The sequence below is a fragment of the Rhinolophus sinicus genome, linkage group LG02 (genome assembly GCF_036562045.2).
Source record: "Rhinolophus sinicus isolate RSC01 linkage group LG02, ASM3656204v1, whole genome shotgun sequence".
Lineage (NCBI taxonomy): Eukaryota > Metazoa > Chordata > Mammalia > Chiroptera > Rhinolophidae > Rhinolophus > Rhinolophus sinicus.
Genome location: NC_133752.1, coordinates 182,030,326 through 182,050,345, shown reverse-complemented (window position 1 = coordinate 182,050,345; position 20,020 = coordinate 182,030,326). Strand labels below are relative to the sequence as shown.

The 20,020-nt window shown below is 34.0% G+C and overlaps 1 protein-coding gene across 16 annotated transcripts in view; it reads left to right on the top strand.

The window, feature by feature from the left end:
• Positions 1-20,020, top strand: part of ANKS1B (ankyrin repeat and sterile alpha motif domain containing 1B) — an 891,644-nt gene that overhangs the window by 108,937 nt on the left and 762,687 nt on the right. For all 16 annotated transcript variants that reach the window (XR_012494067.1, XM_074326203.1, XM_074326202.1 and 13 more), the window contains exons 3-8: positions 5,369-5,525; positions 11,148-11,444; positions 12,718-12,793; positions 14,441-14,542; positions 17,740-17,853; positions 18,812-18,978. Coding sequence is in view for 15 of the 16 variants with exons in the window: in XM_074326203.1 (XP_074182304.1) it covers positions 5,369-5,525; positions 11,148-11,444; positions 12,718-12,793; positions 14,441-14,542; positions 17,740-17,853; positions 18,812-18,978 (913 nt within the window). In the remaining variant the exon portion in view is untranslated. The remainder of the gene's footprint in view (positions 1-5,368; positions 5,526-11,147; positions 11,445-12,717; positions 12,794-14,440; positions 14,543-17,739; positions 17,854-18,811; positions 18,979-20,020) is intronic.

The window sequence follows — 20,020 nt, the reverse complement described above, 5'->3', positions numbered from 1 at the left end:
GTAAAATCTTCAGGAAAGTTTGAAATCAAGAGCCTTTATTAATTTGAGAATTTCATTCATTTGTTGATACTACATCCATATGAAGATGATTTGTGTTTATTTCAAAGTTATTTGGACTACCAACAAGCAAGGGAGGATGGAACAAAATAAATGTCTTCAGTTATGATTTAATTATAGGGAAACTTGCTGTTGAGGTAAAAAAATTTAAATGTTGAACCTTCCCAGTTAATTTAATTTTGCTCGGGACATATACTGCAACTTCTTAAAAAATATTTCCTATTAATAAGTAGTATATTGATATCTATCAGAAAATGAAATATGGTAGCAAAAATCAGTACTTTTAGAATTCCCATTTTTACCCAAACTTTCGTGTATTAGCTTCAAGCTGAAACATTTTGCAATGATTTGAAATGGATTATTATGAAATTTATTTGATATTTGTTTAACTGCTGGAAAATGGAATTATTTTTTTATGATCCTATTAATCACACTTACTTTAAGATTTTAGATTATTTCTTATTTATCAAATACTGCATATAAGAAAGAATGCCATTTTATGTTTAAGATAAATAGGGATTACTTCTCTGCTTGCTAGTCTATAGATATTGTCAGTATAATTTAATATTTCATGCCAGGTAACCAACCATACTCAACATGTTTATTTGTTGATATCTCCAGAAGATATGAAGTGCAGCTTAAATAAAAATAAAAATAATAATACTGATTTGATATGATCCTAGTGTTAACTACTCTTCTAGTTTAGATATTATAGAAAGTACCTGAAATTTAATTTGTTCTTAATGAGTCTGGATGAAAAAGGCGTGTGTAATACATCTTAATTGTGGTATACATGGATAGCTCAGAAGAAACATTAATGGCAATTTGTTGATTAAAATTTTATCTATGATTCAGTAAGTCTAACAGGCACTTATTTGGTTAGAGATATAACTTTAGATTTCACAAATATGTTTTCACATTAGAAATCTGAGCTGAGCCAGTTCATTAGCTGATATCTCTACATAAGACAAAAAGCTCAACTTGAATAAGAATTTTAAAAAAAAAAAATTTACAGTAAACAAATTTAATAAAATGTATAAATTTTTTAAAAACTTAAATAAAAATAATAGTATTTAATTAGGATCTTAATGTTCACCAAAAGCCATTTCATAAACATATATATTATTCTTTTCTGATTTAGATATTAGATGGTGGTACCAGGGTAGAAATTTTTTTCTTCTTCCTTTCTAGGTTGTTTGGCTGCTCTAATAATTAAACGGATATAGATAGATTAACAGGAAGAAAAACAAATTTAATTACATATGTATGGGAGCCCCATAGAATACGAGGTCAAAAAGCAGCCAGGTAATTGAGGCTTATATAACATCTTGAGCTAAGTAAGGGGTAGGGGTTTGGGAATACCAAGGGGAGGAAGCCATTCATAGGAAGGTGGGAGGTGTTTGGAAAACAAAGATTGCCCTGTTATGCAGATCAAGTTCCTTAGGTAAAAGGTATCTCTGGTAATAACTGTTTTTCTGGTACAGGCTCCCTTTCCAATGTAAACTTAGGTAAAGAGCTTTTCCTGAATCTGCTGGGTTTTGATTGCCTTTAGCTCAAAATGATGCTTATATCAAAGAGACATATTTTGGGGTAGCAAAAGCTGATCCCTTTCAGTGGTAGCACTACAGGATATAAATAATCAGTAAGTCAGTGTTTTCTTTTTTAATTTTTTAAAATTTATTTTTATTTTTTTGTTACTAGTTTCAGTGAGTTAGTCAGCTTTTTCACTATATCATAAATCTCCCTGATAAACAAAGAATGAGTGCATATTGCATGCATTATTAGAAAACGCCCACAAAAATTGAGCCAAAGAACAAATGAAATTCAAATGGTTTGAGTGAGAGTAAAGGAAACTAGGACTGATGATCCCATTAAACTTTCCTCTTTACCCTTTGAAAGGAAATGCTTTTAGACGGTCTAGAACATATTTTTATTTGTTTAGACATTGAGAATTAAAATTTAAACCCTTTACACGATTATCTCTCTCTGATATATGAATTTAGAAAAGGCTATTTTGTCACAGAATGAATTCTACCTGTCAGATTCAGGTATTTAAGTGTGCTTCCTTGGTATTATCTTACCTTTTGTTTAAATGCTGAAATATTTCAGTTGAAAAAAATCACTGGGATTGTTCAACATGGCCACAGCCTGCCTTGAGAATAGTGCTTGAATGTACACAATTTTATAGTCATATCAGTTTTTCATTTGGTTGACACTACAACCCTTTGAGGCTGGTAGCAAGATATAGAATCTGAATTTTATTTTAACTGTATCTGTAAGGCAGACAGAAGTTATTTGCTTTGCCCAAGGCAACCAAATTGGTAAGTAGTAGAGAGGTTGGGACTTCAAACCAGATCTTCTAATTTTCAATTGTTTTTGCTATTTATAGATATTGAATTCTTTCTAACTTATTGTAGTTCTTTATCTCAGAATAGAAGACCTTGTGTAATAACTCTTATGTGGCAGAGAGGTGAGGAGAAGTACATGAACTGGACAACCTTCAGGTGTCCTGATTTTCAGGTTCATTTTTGCAAAGGTGATCTGCTGCAAGCGTTTTTCACTTTTAAAGAATTTTAGCTTTATTGGGGCAAGAACTAATATTTGTTTAATGCTTTATTATTTCTCAAGGGGCTTTTTTTCTATGATCTCAGTAAAAAAATCTTACCAGTGTTAACCAGTTAGCATTATTATTATTATTATAGTATTACCTAACGGAAAGAAAAAGAAAAATGAGACTAATTTCTTCAGGGTCACATCATTAGGAAGTTTGAATAGCTGGGATTCAAATTAAAATTTTCTCAATTCAGATCTTATAAAATAATACTGGTTTTTAAAAAGGATGTTAAAATGAAATTTATTCTTATTGTCTCTGAAATATTATCAATAGAAAATTTAGGGCTTTTTGGAACTTTCTAAATATTTCTGCAACATATTCTTGATTATTTCATCATGGTTCATATATTTACCAATTAAATCCAATGTTCCAAGTGTGGTGAAGGAAAAATAATTTTCCCTCTATTCTTTTAGGTTCTTGGTTAAGACTCCCCCCATAATAAAAAAGAAAGATTAACAGGAGAAAGAAAACCCCATAAGCTTAATAACATGTATTACCTCAGTATACATGGTAGAGACGTAGGAAAACGGAGTAACTCCCCCAAAAGGCACAAACCACTACCTTAAATACCATTTCCAGCCAAGGACAAAAGATGTTGGGGTAGGAGAAGTGGGGAAGAGAGAAGCCACTTCTGGGAGGATATCAGAAAAAGCATAGTAAACAAAGGCATAGGATTGTTATGCAGATGTAAGTTTCTGCTTTCTCCACTGATAAGAATTTCTAGAGATTAAGAGTCATTGTTCTCCTTCTGGTACACAGAGGGAGATACACTTACAAATAGAGATTTTCCATATAAACGTAAATGTTTCATACAAAAGGGTAACTTCTCAGTTTTCAAAGCTTCCTCCTGCCCCCCCCAATCTTAAAAGTAATCAGCCTAAAATAATACTTATGCCAAATAGACATATTTTGGGGTGGTACATTCTGCTCTCTTTTGCAAGTTTAGGCCATTTTCTGGGCAACGTATTTTATCATTTACTGTAATTTTGTGTTTCATCATGTTTGTTTTTTGGTGGTATGAGGAAGGGAGAAATTTTGCACTACCTTTCTAGGTTCTTTTGGCTGGTCTAATAATCATATCGATGTGAGACAGATATTAACAAGAGAAAGTAACTAAATTTAATTACATACATATTTATGGGAACTTCACATACATGAGAGTCAGAGACCCCATGTACATGAGAGGTTCGGAGACAGACAGGTAAAATGAGGTATGTATGACATCCTGTGCTAAGGGATGAGGTTAGGCAGCTGAAGCTTCAGAAGGGAGGACGGACAGTCAGATGGATAAGAACAGATGTTCAATAATCAGATATTTGTCCTGACATACAGATAGGTCAGAAAAGGTTATCTCTGATAATAACTCTTATTATGGACGAGGCCCCTAATTTAAATTCTAGGTAGTTAAGGGGGGTGGGGCATAAGTTTCTTTTGAGCCCACAGGGTCTCAGTTGCCTTTAGCTCAAAAGAATCCACACACCACAAAGGCACACCTTGAGTGACTTGCTCTGAACCCCTACAGTGGTCTTTCAGAGTTTTAACTTCTATTCAAACGGCCTCCAGATTTTCTCATTTGGTACTTATATTGAAAGCCTGGCTTTATGAAATATTTCAATTTAGTTCTTTCTGTTACATTCATTCTCACCATTGGTGATTTTTTATATCTAAGAAACAACTTTAGACTATATTAAAATTGTATATATGTATATATATGTGTATCTATCTGTCTAGGATTTCATTTAGTGAATTAATAGAATTTGCTTTTTAAATGCATCCAAATGAAAATATGTTTTTTGTTTAGAAAGACTGTTTCTGATTGTTACAAAGTTCAGTATGATGTATACTAATAATTATTAATTATTAATTAATTCCTCCTGAGGTTGAGTATTGCAGTTCAGAATTTTTACTTTGAAAACCTGGTGGGAATTGAATAGAGAATGTTATAGGTAGAATATACTGAGTACGTACTGAAATTGCATTAATAATGGAACCTGTCCATAAATGAATTTCCCTTTTGAAATCATTTCTTAGGCTTGGGAGGAGAAAGATTAAGGAGTGCGAGAGTATGAACATGACACATTCAAAGTATATTGTGTGTAATGACTGAAAAGTTAGTAAATTTTTTTTAAACCTTGGGCATGTATTGCAGCTAGCTTTCCTACGTGCTGTCTGCTTTCTCTTTTATATGCATCTTCAATTCCTTATTCCAATTCTCATACGAATAATGTATAAACTCCCTGAAAGTTTCTTGGTAGTATAACTTTTTTTTTAAACAAGAAGTTTGCTTGTAATTCAGCTTTTCCTTTAGGCTAAATCTCAGGTATGAGCTATCTGGCCTTTAAAAAAAAAAGTTAAGAGGTATACTTTTAAATTATTTTACTTAATTCATTCAGTTAATGAAATTAGATAAATTTTGCCCAAATGAATTCTATTAAGTAGTTTCATTGGTTAGTCAATGCTGTGTGTATGTGTGTGTGCGTGCGTGCGCATGCGCTGCTGGTGTTTTTCCAGGTAAGTAAAATAGCTAAATGTTGAGTAAGCAGACTTTTAAACTCAATTTTACGTCTCAGTGCCTTGAATGATTACTCTGAATTGCCAGCCAACATCTAGTATACTTTTATAATGACCTGTTTAATAAATCTGTGTTGTTCAGCATATTTTCTTTTCTGTTGTGTTTCTTTCTTTTCTTTTCCTTAGGGACATAGTTCTCAAACTACTTCAATATGAGGCATCAACAAATGTAGCAGACAACAAAGGTTATTTTCCTATTCACCTGGCTGCCTGGAAAGGAGATGTGGAAATTGTGAAGATTCTTATTCATCATGGACCATCCCATTCCCGAGTCAATGAACAGGTGCACCTTTCAAATGTTTGCTAACACTATAATTTTTCTAGAGTTTTGCGAAGGCGAAACCACATTGAAAAATTGATTACTTCTGTCTTTACCTTGCCAAACACTTTTCCACTGCTGAATTTCCCAAAGGAAAAACTGAAAAATTCTTTGGCGCTTGTATATAGTGCATAGGCACTAAGTTGGGCATTTGAACAGGTATTGTTAACAAGAAAATTCCATATAAAGGAAGTAGTTATAATATTTTTGCCTGCCTTAGATAATCATTTTATAGTTGTTGAATATTTAACAGTAGAATGGAATCCACATTTGTAATGCGAATTAGTTTCCTTAATAAAATTTTAAATGCTAAAAGAATGGTGATAGGTATCATTTCTATAAAGCTTTACCATTTGCATAGTACTTTCACAGTAAGTACAATTTTGTGAATTAAAATGCAAAATACAGTGTGTACAGTTGCTAGTTACATATTGTTAAAAATGTCCTGCATGCACACACACACACACACACACACACACACACACACTCCCCAGAATAAATTGAGTAAAACACAGCAGCAGTACGATACTGACAGTAATGTCAAAATATTTGCAAGTATGTAATATCCATATTACACATAATAGGCATATTAAAAAAGGTATGCCATTGTCAGCATTCTAAATAAAATAAGACCACAGATTCCAGAAAGTAAAATAAGGTCCCCTAATATAGTATGATACAAATATCTTGAGCTCTGCATGCCCCCTACTGTTCCCATTTTGTAAAACTATATTTGAGAGGCAGCATGCAATCCAACAATTGAATTACAACCATGATATTAAGCTGCAGGTTGGCAGTTGTCCAATATCAATGCAAGTAGGTTACTCTAGGACGAGCACATCTAATAAAGTATGATTAGCATATTGTTCAAATAGATACAGACTTTGCAGGCCTTTGGCTAAAATTCAGACTAAAGAATAAGTAATACTAGCACTAGCTATAAACAATAGAGGGAAGAGAAACATCTTTCTTCCCCAATGAAATGCAGTTGTAGAAAGAAAAATGTTTTATTAATTGGAAAATTGTCTTATTAATACTTTTCACAATAAAAATTTCGGTTTACAGGTTACAAAATGTGGAGTATTTTTCATGTGAATACGCTTATAAATTTGATGTTTAAAAAATGACAGGTATAGCTATCTTTATTACCGATCACGCTATAAAGGATATTTATGAGAAAGCTGTTCTTCAGAAAACCAAAAGTTGAAATATAAATATAAATATAAATATATATATATATTTAAAAAAAAAAAAAGAAAGATCATTTGTGGTATGAGCCACCTGGTGGTTATTCTTAAAACTGTCTGAGTGCCCCAAAGCAAACCTGAAATAATAAGATGGAAAAACAAACCAAGGTTAAACAGGACCTTAGATTTTTTTAAATGACATGAATATAAGAAAAAGACACCTAGAATTCTTTATATATGAAAATTAAAGATTTTAAATGGCTTCTAACTGTAATGGTATGTTTTAAAGAGAAACCCTTGTTTTCTGTGATGTTAAACAGATCAATTAAACTGTAAAAAAGTCCTTTTTACAGTGATTGAATATCAAAATTCTTTTCTCCTATTGCTTTGTATTGTGGTTCCTACTGGAAACAAGTTGAAAAACCTTGAGATTCTTAAAACCATGCTTCCAGTAATTTTTTGTTTTGTTGTTATGTATATGCTCCTTTAGTGCTGACATAGTACTCTTACTCAATGTCATTTCTCCTAAAAGTTTCTGATGTGAGAATTTTATTTTCATAAGTAACTTTTGATTTCAGCTTTATTTCCTTTCTCCCACTCTCTGAATGAGACAGAAATTAGGTGGGTGCAAAGGTAAGTGCGGTTTTTGCAACTATTTTTAACCTTTTAAACTGCAATTACTTTTGCACCAACCTAGTTAATTATGAACCTTTATGTATTTAAGCAATAGAGAGGGAAGGAATGAGGAGGAAAATTAACATTTATTGAGACATAAGATTGCCAGCTATCATGCTAAGTACTTTCACCTGCAGTATGTTATTTACTTCTCACGAACCTCTGAAGTGATATCACTTTCGTTTCATAGATGAGAAATCAGGCTCAGTAAAGCTAACTCCTGTAGGGCCACACCTTACTGAGTGACCGGAGTGAGGCTTGGGCTCAGGTCTCTCTAATTCCAGAACCCTCCACAGTAGCCCCTCGGTATTGTCCTCATAAATCCTATCACTAATGGAGGGTTTACTATATGCCAGGCATTGTGCAAAGTACTTCATCTACATTATTTTACTAAGCGCTGCCACAGCCTGATGAAGTAGGCATTGTTCTTTAAAAATGGGGAAGTCACCTTTGAGAGAGTAACTTGACCATGAAATCACAGCTCCTAAAAAATGCAGCCAGTATTTGAACCCAGGTTTTCCTGACCCAAAGCCCAAGCTTTTCACCAGCGATACACTATGTTATGATTTTCAAATTATGCTTAATTTTCAGGACTTCATTCTGATGTCCAAAAGTTATCTTTTTTGTTTTGTTTTTAAACTAAAACATAAAAGTACATTTTTATATTTAAAGTTATGAAGCATTTTCCTACGCGTATGTTATCTCTTAATTTATGTGCTATACTATAAGGTTCACAGGGAAGGTAATATTCTAAATTTACAGATAGGATAGGTTCAGAGGGGTTTATTGTTGCCAATAAGTTCATGTCAGCACTTCTACGTAGGTCACCATTTATACTGCCTAGAATTAGTGGTCAGTTTAGGGTGACATAATATTGAAAACAAACCTGGATTATGGTTTTTATAATTGCCATATCTTTCCTATATCTTTTGTCAACTGATTTGTTATATCCTTTATTTGGATGTTATATATGTTTTTAATTTACATTTCTCTGTACATTCATCTTTTCCCCCTTTCACCTTCTCTGCCCCCCACCCCCCTTTTTTCCTTTATTTTAACAGGGCAAAACCCAGATGTCCCTTATCTCCTAAGTATATTTCCTTGCCATTCACCAAAACTTGAATCTAACTAGCGCGTTATATAGTTTCCATTAGCTTTACTTTGAAGCAAGATCTTTTGGTAAATAGCTTTTGTTAGCCAGTTTCATTCTGTCTCTGGTTGTCTGGAAGTGTCCTAATTTTTCAGACAACACCCATTTGGTAAAAAAAGAAGGAATTGAAACAATTTTAAAACTGTTTATTGTAGACATACTGGCAATTATGAATTAGTGCTTATTCACAATTTATTTCAAATTAAATTTGTATTGGATCACTAGTGAGCATGGCACAATCATGCCCCTTATAAAGTTACCACAGCTGTGGTCTTCACTGACGTGCCAGTCCAAGTGTGTGTTGATCATGGATAAACTCTATGAACATTTTCTACTGAGTAAGTCTGGAATGACTGAAATAGTTTTTCTTGAGATCTGAACAGTTGGTGTTAATACAAAAAGTTTCACTTTTGCATGGGTAATTTCCTAGTCTAAGACCTTTGCAAAAGTAGAGAGGTCTTTGAGGAATTGTTATTTTATAATTGACTTTTCTTTTTCTCAAAGAGATGCTGTATTTTGCAAAATGAGACTGAATCTCTTTCTGGGCATGGGGAAATTTGGTTTGGTCAGGAATCATATTTCTGTATCATATTTTCATGGTATAGAGTAATAAGATTGATTTTCTTATCAGGCTCATAAAACTTAACCAGATAAAATCAGGGAGTGTAAACCTGTATATGGTAAGTGTCTATGTGTAAACATGTATATGGTGAGTATCTATGCGAAAGTAGACCATTTATAGTAAGACAGCACAGCAAGAACAGGAATGACTCCCCCCGAAATAATGGAAGAAACAACCTCTCCAGCTGGATTCCCTGTCTATCAGATCTTAAATTTTTCACTGACCAGCTCCAAGGAGTAGGTTTTCCCCTGGATTTGATGTTCAGATGCCATCTTCTGATACTTATTTGAAATGTAAAGTTGGAAGAAACCTTCTTCCCTAGTGCTCATTTAAAATTTGTTTTTGATTATTTTCTTGCCACTCCTCTTTTTAAGTTTTCAAATCCTCCCACTGCTCTCAACTTACTTACCTTCAGCTAGAGCAAAGCTGAGTTACTTTCTGGAACAGTAAGATTTGTTTGACTTTGAAGCCTCTTTGTCTTTTTGTTCTAGTCAGAACAGCTCTCTAAGCAGCTCCTCCCTATTCCAACTCAGTTGGTGTTCTTTTGGGCAAAATCTGTAGAAATTCTGCTTTCAGATCGCTAATTTCCTGTTCTTCTTTGACAACATGGCAGGCCGTGTGGTATAGTTGAGAGAGCATGAATGGGTTTTGGATTGTGACAAATACAGATCTCAAAAGATCCTGATTCTGCCTAAGCATGTAATTTAACCTTTCTGTATTTTAGTTTCCTCATCCAGGAGCTAAAGATGATACTACTAATCTTGTAGGATCTTTTGTGAGAGGTAAATGAGATAATGTATGTAAAGTTAGACACTCAGCAAATGCTAGTACTAGTACTAGTGTTTATTGTGGAAGGCAGTAGTAAGAGTACCAACTTCCAGTCTAGGGTACTGGGTTCAAATCCTGGCCCCAACACTCAATGGCTGTGTAATTGAAGACCAGTTATCCAACTACTCAGTGCTTCAGTTTCCTCACCTGTAAAATGGAAATAACAGTAATAGTATCTATCTCACTGTGAGGGTCAAGTGAGTAAGCATATATGAATTGCAACTGTGCCTGGTACATCGCGTTAGTTATGATGATAACTCTGATGATGGTAGCACCCCTTTTTCTCTGGAACCCTCATTCAGGATCATTTCATTTTTGTTACTAAAGGTTTTTATTTACATTTTTCCTGACTGTCCCTTCTACCTCCTGATATAGTCACACCCCACGCACCTAAACCGTCTGCCAAAATGGTCTGAATTGATCATCTGCTTTGCAACTGGATTGAGTTTTTTCCATTATAACATTTTTTTTTAACTGCTAGATTTCTAGGAAAATCTCCCTGATTTTCAATGGAAACACTTAGAAGCTGCATATGTCATACTGTGATACTCCTTGTAACTTGTCTGGGAGTGGATCTAGGTGTGTTTTTCAATCCATAATTATATTTTAAAAAGATACTGTTTAAACTTAGGGTTGCAAGGACGGCTTCACTCTTTAACTTATGTGGAAAATAAAATGAAGCTTACTCTGGGAAACCTTTCTATAGATCGTTCATTGTCAAGAATTTCCTAACACCTGTCTTTTAGAAAGCCAGTCTGTTAAAAGTGTGTCACAACTGTTACTAATCTCTCTCACTAACAAATGTTATGGCGGTGTGATCCACGGTGTAGATAACACTGACCATCTGGGCCCAGCAGGGTCCCTGACTAACATGGCCATTTATCACTCTTGGAAATTGGAATAAGTAATGCAGGGAAAAGTCAGATTATTACTGTTGAAGTGATAAAAATCAAGTGTGATGTTTTCGGTGCACTAGATGGTACACACTTTTATCACATAAAATCTAGTAGGCCTTCTTATCGAAATAGATAAACTTATGTTTCCAAAGCATCTCAGGTTTTAAATGATTGTGTTTAAATTTTGATGGCTAATTGACAACTTGCATGTTACGTTCGTCTTCTCAGAACAATGAAAATGAAACCGCCCTGCACTGTGCAGCCCAGTATGGACACTCAGAAGTAGTGGCTGTTCTCCTGGAAGAGCTCACCGATCCTACCATCAGGAACAGCAAGCTGGAAACGCCGTTGGACCTAGCAGCACTGTACGGGCGGCTGAGAGTGGTCAAAATGATCATCAGTGCTCACCCCAACTTAATGAGCTGCAACACCCGGAAGCACACGCCCCTGCACCTGGCTGCTCGCAATGGTCACAAGGCCGTTGTTCAGGTGCTGCTGGAAGCAGGAATGGATGTGAGCTGTCAGGTGAGTCTGCTTTTCGCTGTGCTTTAAAAGCAATGCTGCTTTTGCTTTGCTTCGAGATGCAGATGTCAAAAGTTGTAGGTAGAAATCTCACCACTTTTTTTAATTAGTCAAATTGTCCACAAGTACATTTGTAACTACTCAATCAGGGCATTCTGCCACACACTATTGGGACAGATGAATAGACATAAGGGATAATCTCTGACCTCATTCTAATTTGAGGGTTATACACATGGAAAATTCTTACCAGATACAAATTGTGTGATATCATTAGTAATTGTTTCTTTTCTCCCAGTATCTAGCACACAGCCTGACACACTAGGAATCCAGTCAAAGCTGAATGAATTAATGAAAGAATGAATGAATGAAACAAAATTCACTTGAACATTTTGAGTATGGACTTTGTGTTTAATATGTTGACACATTTAGAATCTAATTCTCACAATTCTCCTGTGGGATTGAGAGCTATTAAGTTCTAGGTATAAGATGAGGAATCAGATTCAAAGATTTAAGAAACTTGCAAAAGGACACATGCTCATAAACCGAGAATGAGAATTTAGACTCACTGATTAAAATCCAGGCCTCTCTCCACAATAATGTGCTGTATGTGCATGACTAATGAAAGAAAGATCACTATGCCTAAGGACAATCAGAAAGAATTGGAGAGGTGTGATCTGAGTTGAGCTTTGAAGAATGCATAACATTCATGAAAGGTTTTGTTTCTCCACAAGGAAAGGGCAACCTGCTTTTATTATCTGTCTCAACTCAGCCACAATTTTTTTTTAACCATTTTCTCCTTTTATGACTGTTTCTTGGCTCCCAAATTGGTGGTGGCATTCTTATCTTCCAGAGACCCCTTTGTTTTCGGTCAGATTGTGACCTTCTCCCCTGTGTATTAGTATGCTGTTGCTGCATAACAAACTACCCCCAAGCTTAATGACTTAACACAGTAACTGTTTATTTAGCTCTTAATTCTGGGGTTGGTGATTTAGTCTGAGCGTAGCTGGGTAGTTCTTCTGTCTTGGTTGGGTTCTGTCATGTATCTGGGGTCAATTGTAAGTCAGGTGGCTCTGTGTCAGGAATTGACTGGATGTTGTCTGGGATAATGGGTGAGACTGGAATGTGTTCTTTATTCTCACTACCTTTCTCTCAGGGAGTGCTGAGATTTCAGAGAATATGTATTAATACATAAATGACAGAATTTTTTAACCTGTAAGTATTCCTAATGCAACTGACCTTCTCTGTCTCTCTTTCTCTCTCTCTCTCTTTTTTCCAGACAGAAAAGGGGAGTGCACTTCATGAAGCAGCTTTGTTTGGAAAGGTGGATGTTGTGAGAGTTCTCTTAGAAACAGGTAACTATCATGATTCCCCATGGAGCCTATTCTGCCAAATATTATTTCTGTTTCAGGAGTACAGGAAAATGACACAATTTTTTTTTATATAATCATCTTTACTTCTTATGTTCACTCTAAATTGCAGATATGTATTCATATCATATAGAATTGAGCTTCAATGATTAGATAAAATTGATATAAATGTGCACCTTGTTTTTCACTCAATAGATGTTTTACTTAAAAACTCTTAGAAATTACAATTTTATACATTTAAATCACATTAAAATATACTAGAGAAACTTCCAAGAAGAAAAGGAAATCTCTGCCTCTACAAGAGGAAGGAACTGATCCCTGTGAAGTTATGGCAATTGTTTTGTTTATTAAAGAACATATTTCTCTAGGTTTTATATTGTGAACAATGGTAGACAGAAATTAGGGTTCCCTATTCTTAAGGCAAATTCTCCTTCTAGTTACTTCCTCAGCCGAGTAGCCCTTGTTTGTAAGCTGCAGTGATGGTAAAGGAAGCCTTTTAAAGGGAAGGCTTTGAAGGAACAACAAAGTAGGCTTATTTGTCTTCATATGTATATTCTGATCAAAATGAAATAAAATTGGAACTGAGGTCGGATATTTTTTTAGGATCAAAAGGCATGTGTACAAATTCATACTTGTAAACAATTGATGTGAGTCTTTTGTGTAATGGACTACATTTAGTGTGTTTTCCTCTGTAAAAAAAATAAAATAAAACCTAACACATTGGCAGACTATTGCATTTTGATTGTGTTTATACAAAGTTAAAATTTCATGTATGTTTGACGTGTGACACAGTGACATAATAAATGTTTTGAGGCAATCAATTAAATATGTGCTGGTCATATATCCCTACACAAATAAAAATAATACATAATCTTTTTGTGGTGAACTAACATTTGAGACCAGATTGTGAAAACTGGCTTTGTTTATGGTTAGATGTTTGGAAAGTTTATAAACTTTTTTGGGATGGTGAAAGTTATTTGCCACATTAAAATAAGCTCTTTAGTACAATATATATTTTCAGAATTAAAATCCTCCCAAAGGTGTTTTAGTTACATACTTCAAGAAATTTGCTCACCAGGTAGATGAGTGTTGCTGTCATTGAGTATAATCTTGCATGAAAAGGTATGAAATACTTGACTTCGTATTTGGATGATAGTTCAAAATCATGCTCTTTCAACTTTTGTGAATATTCAAGACTGTTTTTATATTACTCCCATGGTACATTATCATTTAAAATTTTTGTGTGATATTGTACAGAATATGCAAATCACATGACCATTATACTTTAGGAATTCACATTATAAATCAATAATACTTTTCATCCTGAGAATGTACCATGTAGTTTACAACCCAGAATAGCTATAATCCTAAAAAGCAATTTTAATGATTGTGTCAGTGTCCTAAGAGTTAATTCATTGTCAAGAATGTTCCTGATCTTTGGTAGCAGTAGACTCCCACTTTCTGTCTTACTAAGATCGTGCATGTGTGTGTGTATGTGTAGCTTAATTTTTTTTCAATTACCTTCAGTTGCTTGTTCTGTATATGTTTGAAGTTAGAGCAGTTACATATTAATAGTATCTTTTGATGACACTCCAGTGGTGTACATCTAGTGGGGTTTTCTTTTTCTTTCAGGAATTGATGCCAACATAAAGGATAGCTTAGGTAGAACTGTCTTAGACGTTCTGAAAGAACATCCATCTCAGAAATCTCTCCAGATTGCAACGCTCTTACAAGGTAAACAATATTGAATGATGGATGAGTTTGCCTTAAAGTTAAGAATAAATTAATACTGTCTTAGTTTTCTCCTGGGGTTTGAGTTAGTGTTTACTTTTGAATGAACTTTTTACTTGCATTTTTTTTTTATGGCAGATTTTTAAACTGAATAGTAATAGTTTTTAATGTTTATTTCTGTTTTTCAACTAGTCAGTATTCTAAGAAAATCTATTTTTTCACTCACTTGATTAAAAAAGTCTTTTTTTATAAACCCATGTAGTAATACATAGTTATGAACTTGAGGGTAATAAAGCTATAAAATGGTAATGATTAACTGTTGTTGTACACCTGAATAATGCTTAAGAGTTTTCAGGGATTTTCTATTCTTTTGTCTGATTTCTGTAACTCTGTGAGGTAGATAAATCCAGATATCATTATTCTCTGTTTCGTACACAAGGGAAACTGAAGCTCTTAAAAGCTAAGTGACTGGATCAAACTCATATATCCTATTCTAAGTGGTAGAGTTGGTACCTAAGTGCTGGGTTAACAACAACAAAATTATGTTTAGCTGGAAGAATACAGATTATTTCCTCCCTAGCCAGTACTACAAAATAATCCCGCCTTTGTTTTTTATAAAGGTCATTTAAGTACCTTTGTGGTCACTTGCAGTCATTATGTCTAATGAAGTTTTGACAACAAGCTAGGTACTACTTTTCGTTGCAGGATTACATACAGCCCCATTGAATTTTAAACTTTTATGAACAACTTAGATTTCAATGCTTTCCCTTTCTGCTTGGTGATTATGCCTGCATGTAACATGTTCCCTTAAAAACCCAGATGTTTGTTCTCCCCTTTCCCGTTAATTCCTACACTGTTCAGTGGTGATTATCCCCTATAATTGTTACAGATTAGCTGCAAGTGTAATTGAGGAAGGAGGTGGGAGGGGTTTCGTTGGATACCAGTTGGGAAGCTGAAGAACAGCTTTGTCCTGCAGAGAGATTAATGAATTAAAACCCAGTGGGCAGGAGCCAAGTAGATAGAGAGGAGTCAACAAAGGCTAAAGAGGGGTCAAAAGAATAGATGCTCTACAGGAGGTCATTATGCTCTCTTCTCTCTAAATTACCAAAACCTCTCAGGGAAGTCCAGGCCCCTACAATTTTCTTGTCAGTAAAGAAGTTAATTTCAAGCCAAATGGATATATAGAGATAAATCAGAGAAGAATATAAGAGCAGCTTTTCATATTGACTCAAATTAAAATCAAGTTGAATGAAAGCTAAAAAATAAAACTAGAATACAATATATTTATGTATTTTCCCTCTAGGCACTTTGTATTTCATAATGGATTTTTGCCTCTAACTGAACTTTAAAAAAACCGAGGCTTGTGCATAATGCCTTTTGGGAAAAGCAAAAGAAATGTCATCCACTAAAAAGGGGGCATGACATAATTACAGGCTTTTTTTTTTTTTTTTTAACATACTGTGTTAGTTCAACTTAGAAATGTTATTATAGAGGAGTGATTGTCTGTGTTCTTTCAAGTGATTGAGATTCATTATGTATGCCGGTTTGTTTGTGATAGGGTATATGGGACATCTTTGAATTTTTAAAATTACTGGCAAATTAAAGAATGTGAACATGTTAGCTATATCTTTAGATTCCTGGATTTCAAGTTCTCTGGTACTTTTCAAATCTTATTAAAAAGTTTATTATTGCAATAAAGCCAATTTATAGTGGATAAAATTACTATTTTTGTCCTGGAGGAAGCATTCAGTTTACATAATTACTGCATAGGTCTAAACTTTTAAGAATAGAATCCCATGGGTTGCTTTCTTACTAGAATTTGCCTAGTAGAATTGCCCTTAGGTAGAAACTATTTGAATGGTATGAAGACACCAAGTGTTTGGCAAGAGAGTACAAACATTCTTAACAGGATTTTAAGAAAAAAGATTCCTTCTGAATAAAGAAGTGCAAGTAAAAGATGTCTGGGGCTATGGGGGTGGGGACAAGGGCGAGGGAGGATCTTTTGATTTAACCCTTTAGATGAACACTACAGACTAGCCACTGTGAGCTAAATGCTTTTGTCAGATAGATTATGTTTTGTTTAGATCACATATTTTTGGCCCACCCTGTGTTTCCATTAAAAACAAAACAAAACAAAAAAAAAACGAAAAACAAAAGAAAACATTAACCTTCGACATTTGAAAATCTAAGATTTCAGCTAAAACTCCAGGGTTTTGGTTTCTCAAAAAATGCAGGCTTTCCTCTACTTCATTGCCTAACTTTAGATGAGACACCTGTTCTCCGGCTCCTCAGGGTACACATGCCTTTTGTCTTCTCTGTGACATAGACTGAATATTAGTTGACATTTACCCTTGCATTCAGATGCTGTTTTCCTTATGCTTAAAATTGAGATTTTTTTTCTTGTCCCATGTGCTTCTGGCTCTGCCATGTATCAGCTGTATGAACATGGCCAAGTTGAAACCCTTCTCCTTTAGTTGTCATCTTTAAAACTGAGATTAGTAATAGTGACTGTGTCATAGTTTTGTGAGGATTAAATGAGTTAATTTATATTAAATACTTAGAACATTGCTGGGTGCCTCGTAAGCAATATTTAAGTTTTAGCTGCTATTACTATTATTATGGCTTCATCAAAGTTGGAAAAATGAGAGACTGAGTGTGGGACATTGCTTCAAGAATAATGGAAAAGAACATTATTTCTTTGTAGAAATAAAAGTTTAATATGCAGTTATGCTTGTCTTGCAAGATGACAACACCATTGTAACATAAACTTATCCCACTTTATTCATTTATGTTACCTACCTGTTGTATCATCTGAATTTGACATTCCTATTTAGGCATCAAGTCTATTCAAAGCATCTTTCAGAGTTTTGAATTTTCAGGTAGAATATGTTTAAAGAAACCAATGATGTTATTGTATGTTCAACAGATGAATATATTTTTGAGGAAAGAAGCTTAATAGCTCATCAAGAAGTTCTTTGGGTTTGTCTGGTTTTTTGAAGTTCTTCTAAAATCTTAACACGATGCGTACGGCGGGGTTTAAATCCCTCGTGAAGATTCTCGTGATCTGTATGCAACGTGTTAAGATATAGTTAGATTTGAAGAAATAAATGAAAAACTGATCACCAGAAGTAAAACATAAAGTTTAAATATTTCACAATAAATAACTTCAAATATGTAATTTAAAAAACTTACATACACAGAATATGTAGACGGCGTGGGAAGACCAACCATCCTTGAAGAACACGTGCAGGAAGATACAACGCAAGAAACACACATTTCATCTCCTGTTGAGTCTCCTTCCCAAAAGACCAAAAGTGAGTAGCTAACTATAAAGGCTTTGAAATGACACTAGACTTTCATGTACAAATTTGTCCGATATATAAAAATTGCTAAGACTTGTGAAAATTTCAAGTCTAGTAGGTTATATCTTATACTTTATATTTTATTCATTTATTCAACATTTATTGAGCTCCTGTTATTTGTCAGGCACTACTCTGGTCCTGAGATGCAGTAGTGATCAAAGTAGACGGCAGTCCCTGCTATCATGAAGTTTATATGGAGTGGATATTTCAGAGATTATTTTTTCCTAAAATGCGTTTTGAATGAAGAATAAAAATATTGATATCTGGATAGTAATGGCTGGATTTTTTTTTTCAGAATAAATTATAGTCATACGGTACCTTTCTTAGAATGATTAGAAAAAAGAATATTTGTATGCCACCTATAGATTATTTGTGTCTTGACAGGTGATGCATATTTTTTATCTGTTCCTTCTGTGTTTGCCCTTGATATCACATAATTCTAATTTAGTAATTACTTAAATAATTATTTGTTTAAGTGCCTTCTACTATTTCTTTTTATAGAACCCAGGAAGTAGACTCCCAGCACCATTTTAAATTTGCTAATGAATTGTTGAATAAATTCTGTATGCTGATAAAAGATTGTGGAAGATTAAATGCTATAATAAATGAAGCTTTAGAAACTGTAATTCCAGATGCTTTTATGTACTGCTTATATGTAAACCTTCACTACTCATTTCCATTTTGAAAAAGAATAATAATAGAAATTAGAACTTCTCTTTGTCTTTTAGTATTCTTTTAGTATTCTTGTACTAATTATAGTTTAGTACCTTGTTTTCAGCATTTTCTGACTACTTAATCTTGTTTGCCATATTTTGAGTTCTATTACCATACTTGTCATATTTTTATTATTTAGCATTAAGCTTTATCAATGGCCTTTCTTGAAACTTTGAAAAAAATTACTGTCTTACAGGTGAAACCGTGACTGGAGAATTATCAAAACTCTTGGATGAAATAAAACTCTGTCAAGAAAAGGATTATTCTTTTGAAGATTTGTGCCACACAATATCAGACCACTACTTAGATAATTTGAGCAAGATTTCAGAGGAAGAACTTGGGAAAAATGGAAGCCAGAGTGTAGTAAGTAAGGGGGGAAGGAAGACAATGTGTCTGTCTTTGCCAGTTTAGTGTGTACCTAAGAGCGTGGGATTTGTGCTTTATCCTATCTTCAGATTCTGCTTGTCAAATGTCAGTTCCCTCTTGCTCTTTCCCCTGATGTTCATTGGTGTTTTATTCTCACTGCATGTGTCGGGGAAGGGATGCTTTGATAAATCATTTATAGTTTGTGATGATATCGCCACTGTTAGACTCTCGTAACACATGAATCATAGTTTCTTTGATTATGTTTTTCTTTTTTCCCCCAGTTTTACTGGACATAATGATATTGGTTTATAAAGAAAGTAGAAAACCTTTCTTTTGTCTTTCTTCCCCATTGTGTCTGTGAACTGAGTCTAACCCCATCTTGAAGAAGAAAGACAGATGATCTATGTGTATATAGTCACCCCGTTTGTCATAGTAGGAAAGAAATGTTGTGGAAAGTTTGACCTCCATATTTTTATAATCTAATACAAATCCCAAGGGATTTGCATGCAACCTACAAGCTCAGAATCTAAATCATGAGATTCTTGCTTATTTGGATTTTTATATTAGCATAATAGCAAGGAAAACTGTAGAGAATCAATCTGTTTAAAATTAAGATTTGTATATCTATTTTGTGTCCTATAGAGGAAGGATTTATAGGATGCACTGGTATTAAAGGAAAGACATTATGATATTTAGTTTTAGAATTTAATTTGTTTTAGAAAAATTATATTTTCTTTAAAAGTCAATAATAGAGTGGATTGTGTTATGTCATATTATTTATGAAAAATAACAAAAAAGTAGCTAAGTATAGTAACTAACAGATTTACTTCATTTAGTTACTGAATGTGAGCTGACACTGTTTCCCAGTGTAGTACTTTTTAGTCTAGTTCCAAGGCTAGTCTTACTACGTAGTCCTGTTTCTGTTTTTGTTTGTTTGTTTGCTGCACTGTCTTTTGTAAAACATCACATTATTGGCTCCAATAAAAGGTCTTTATGAATAATTATGATTAATGATATGTATATATACTGAAGTAAATAC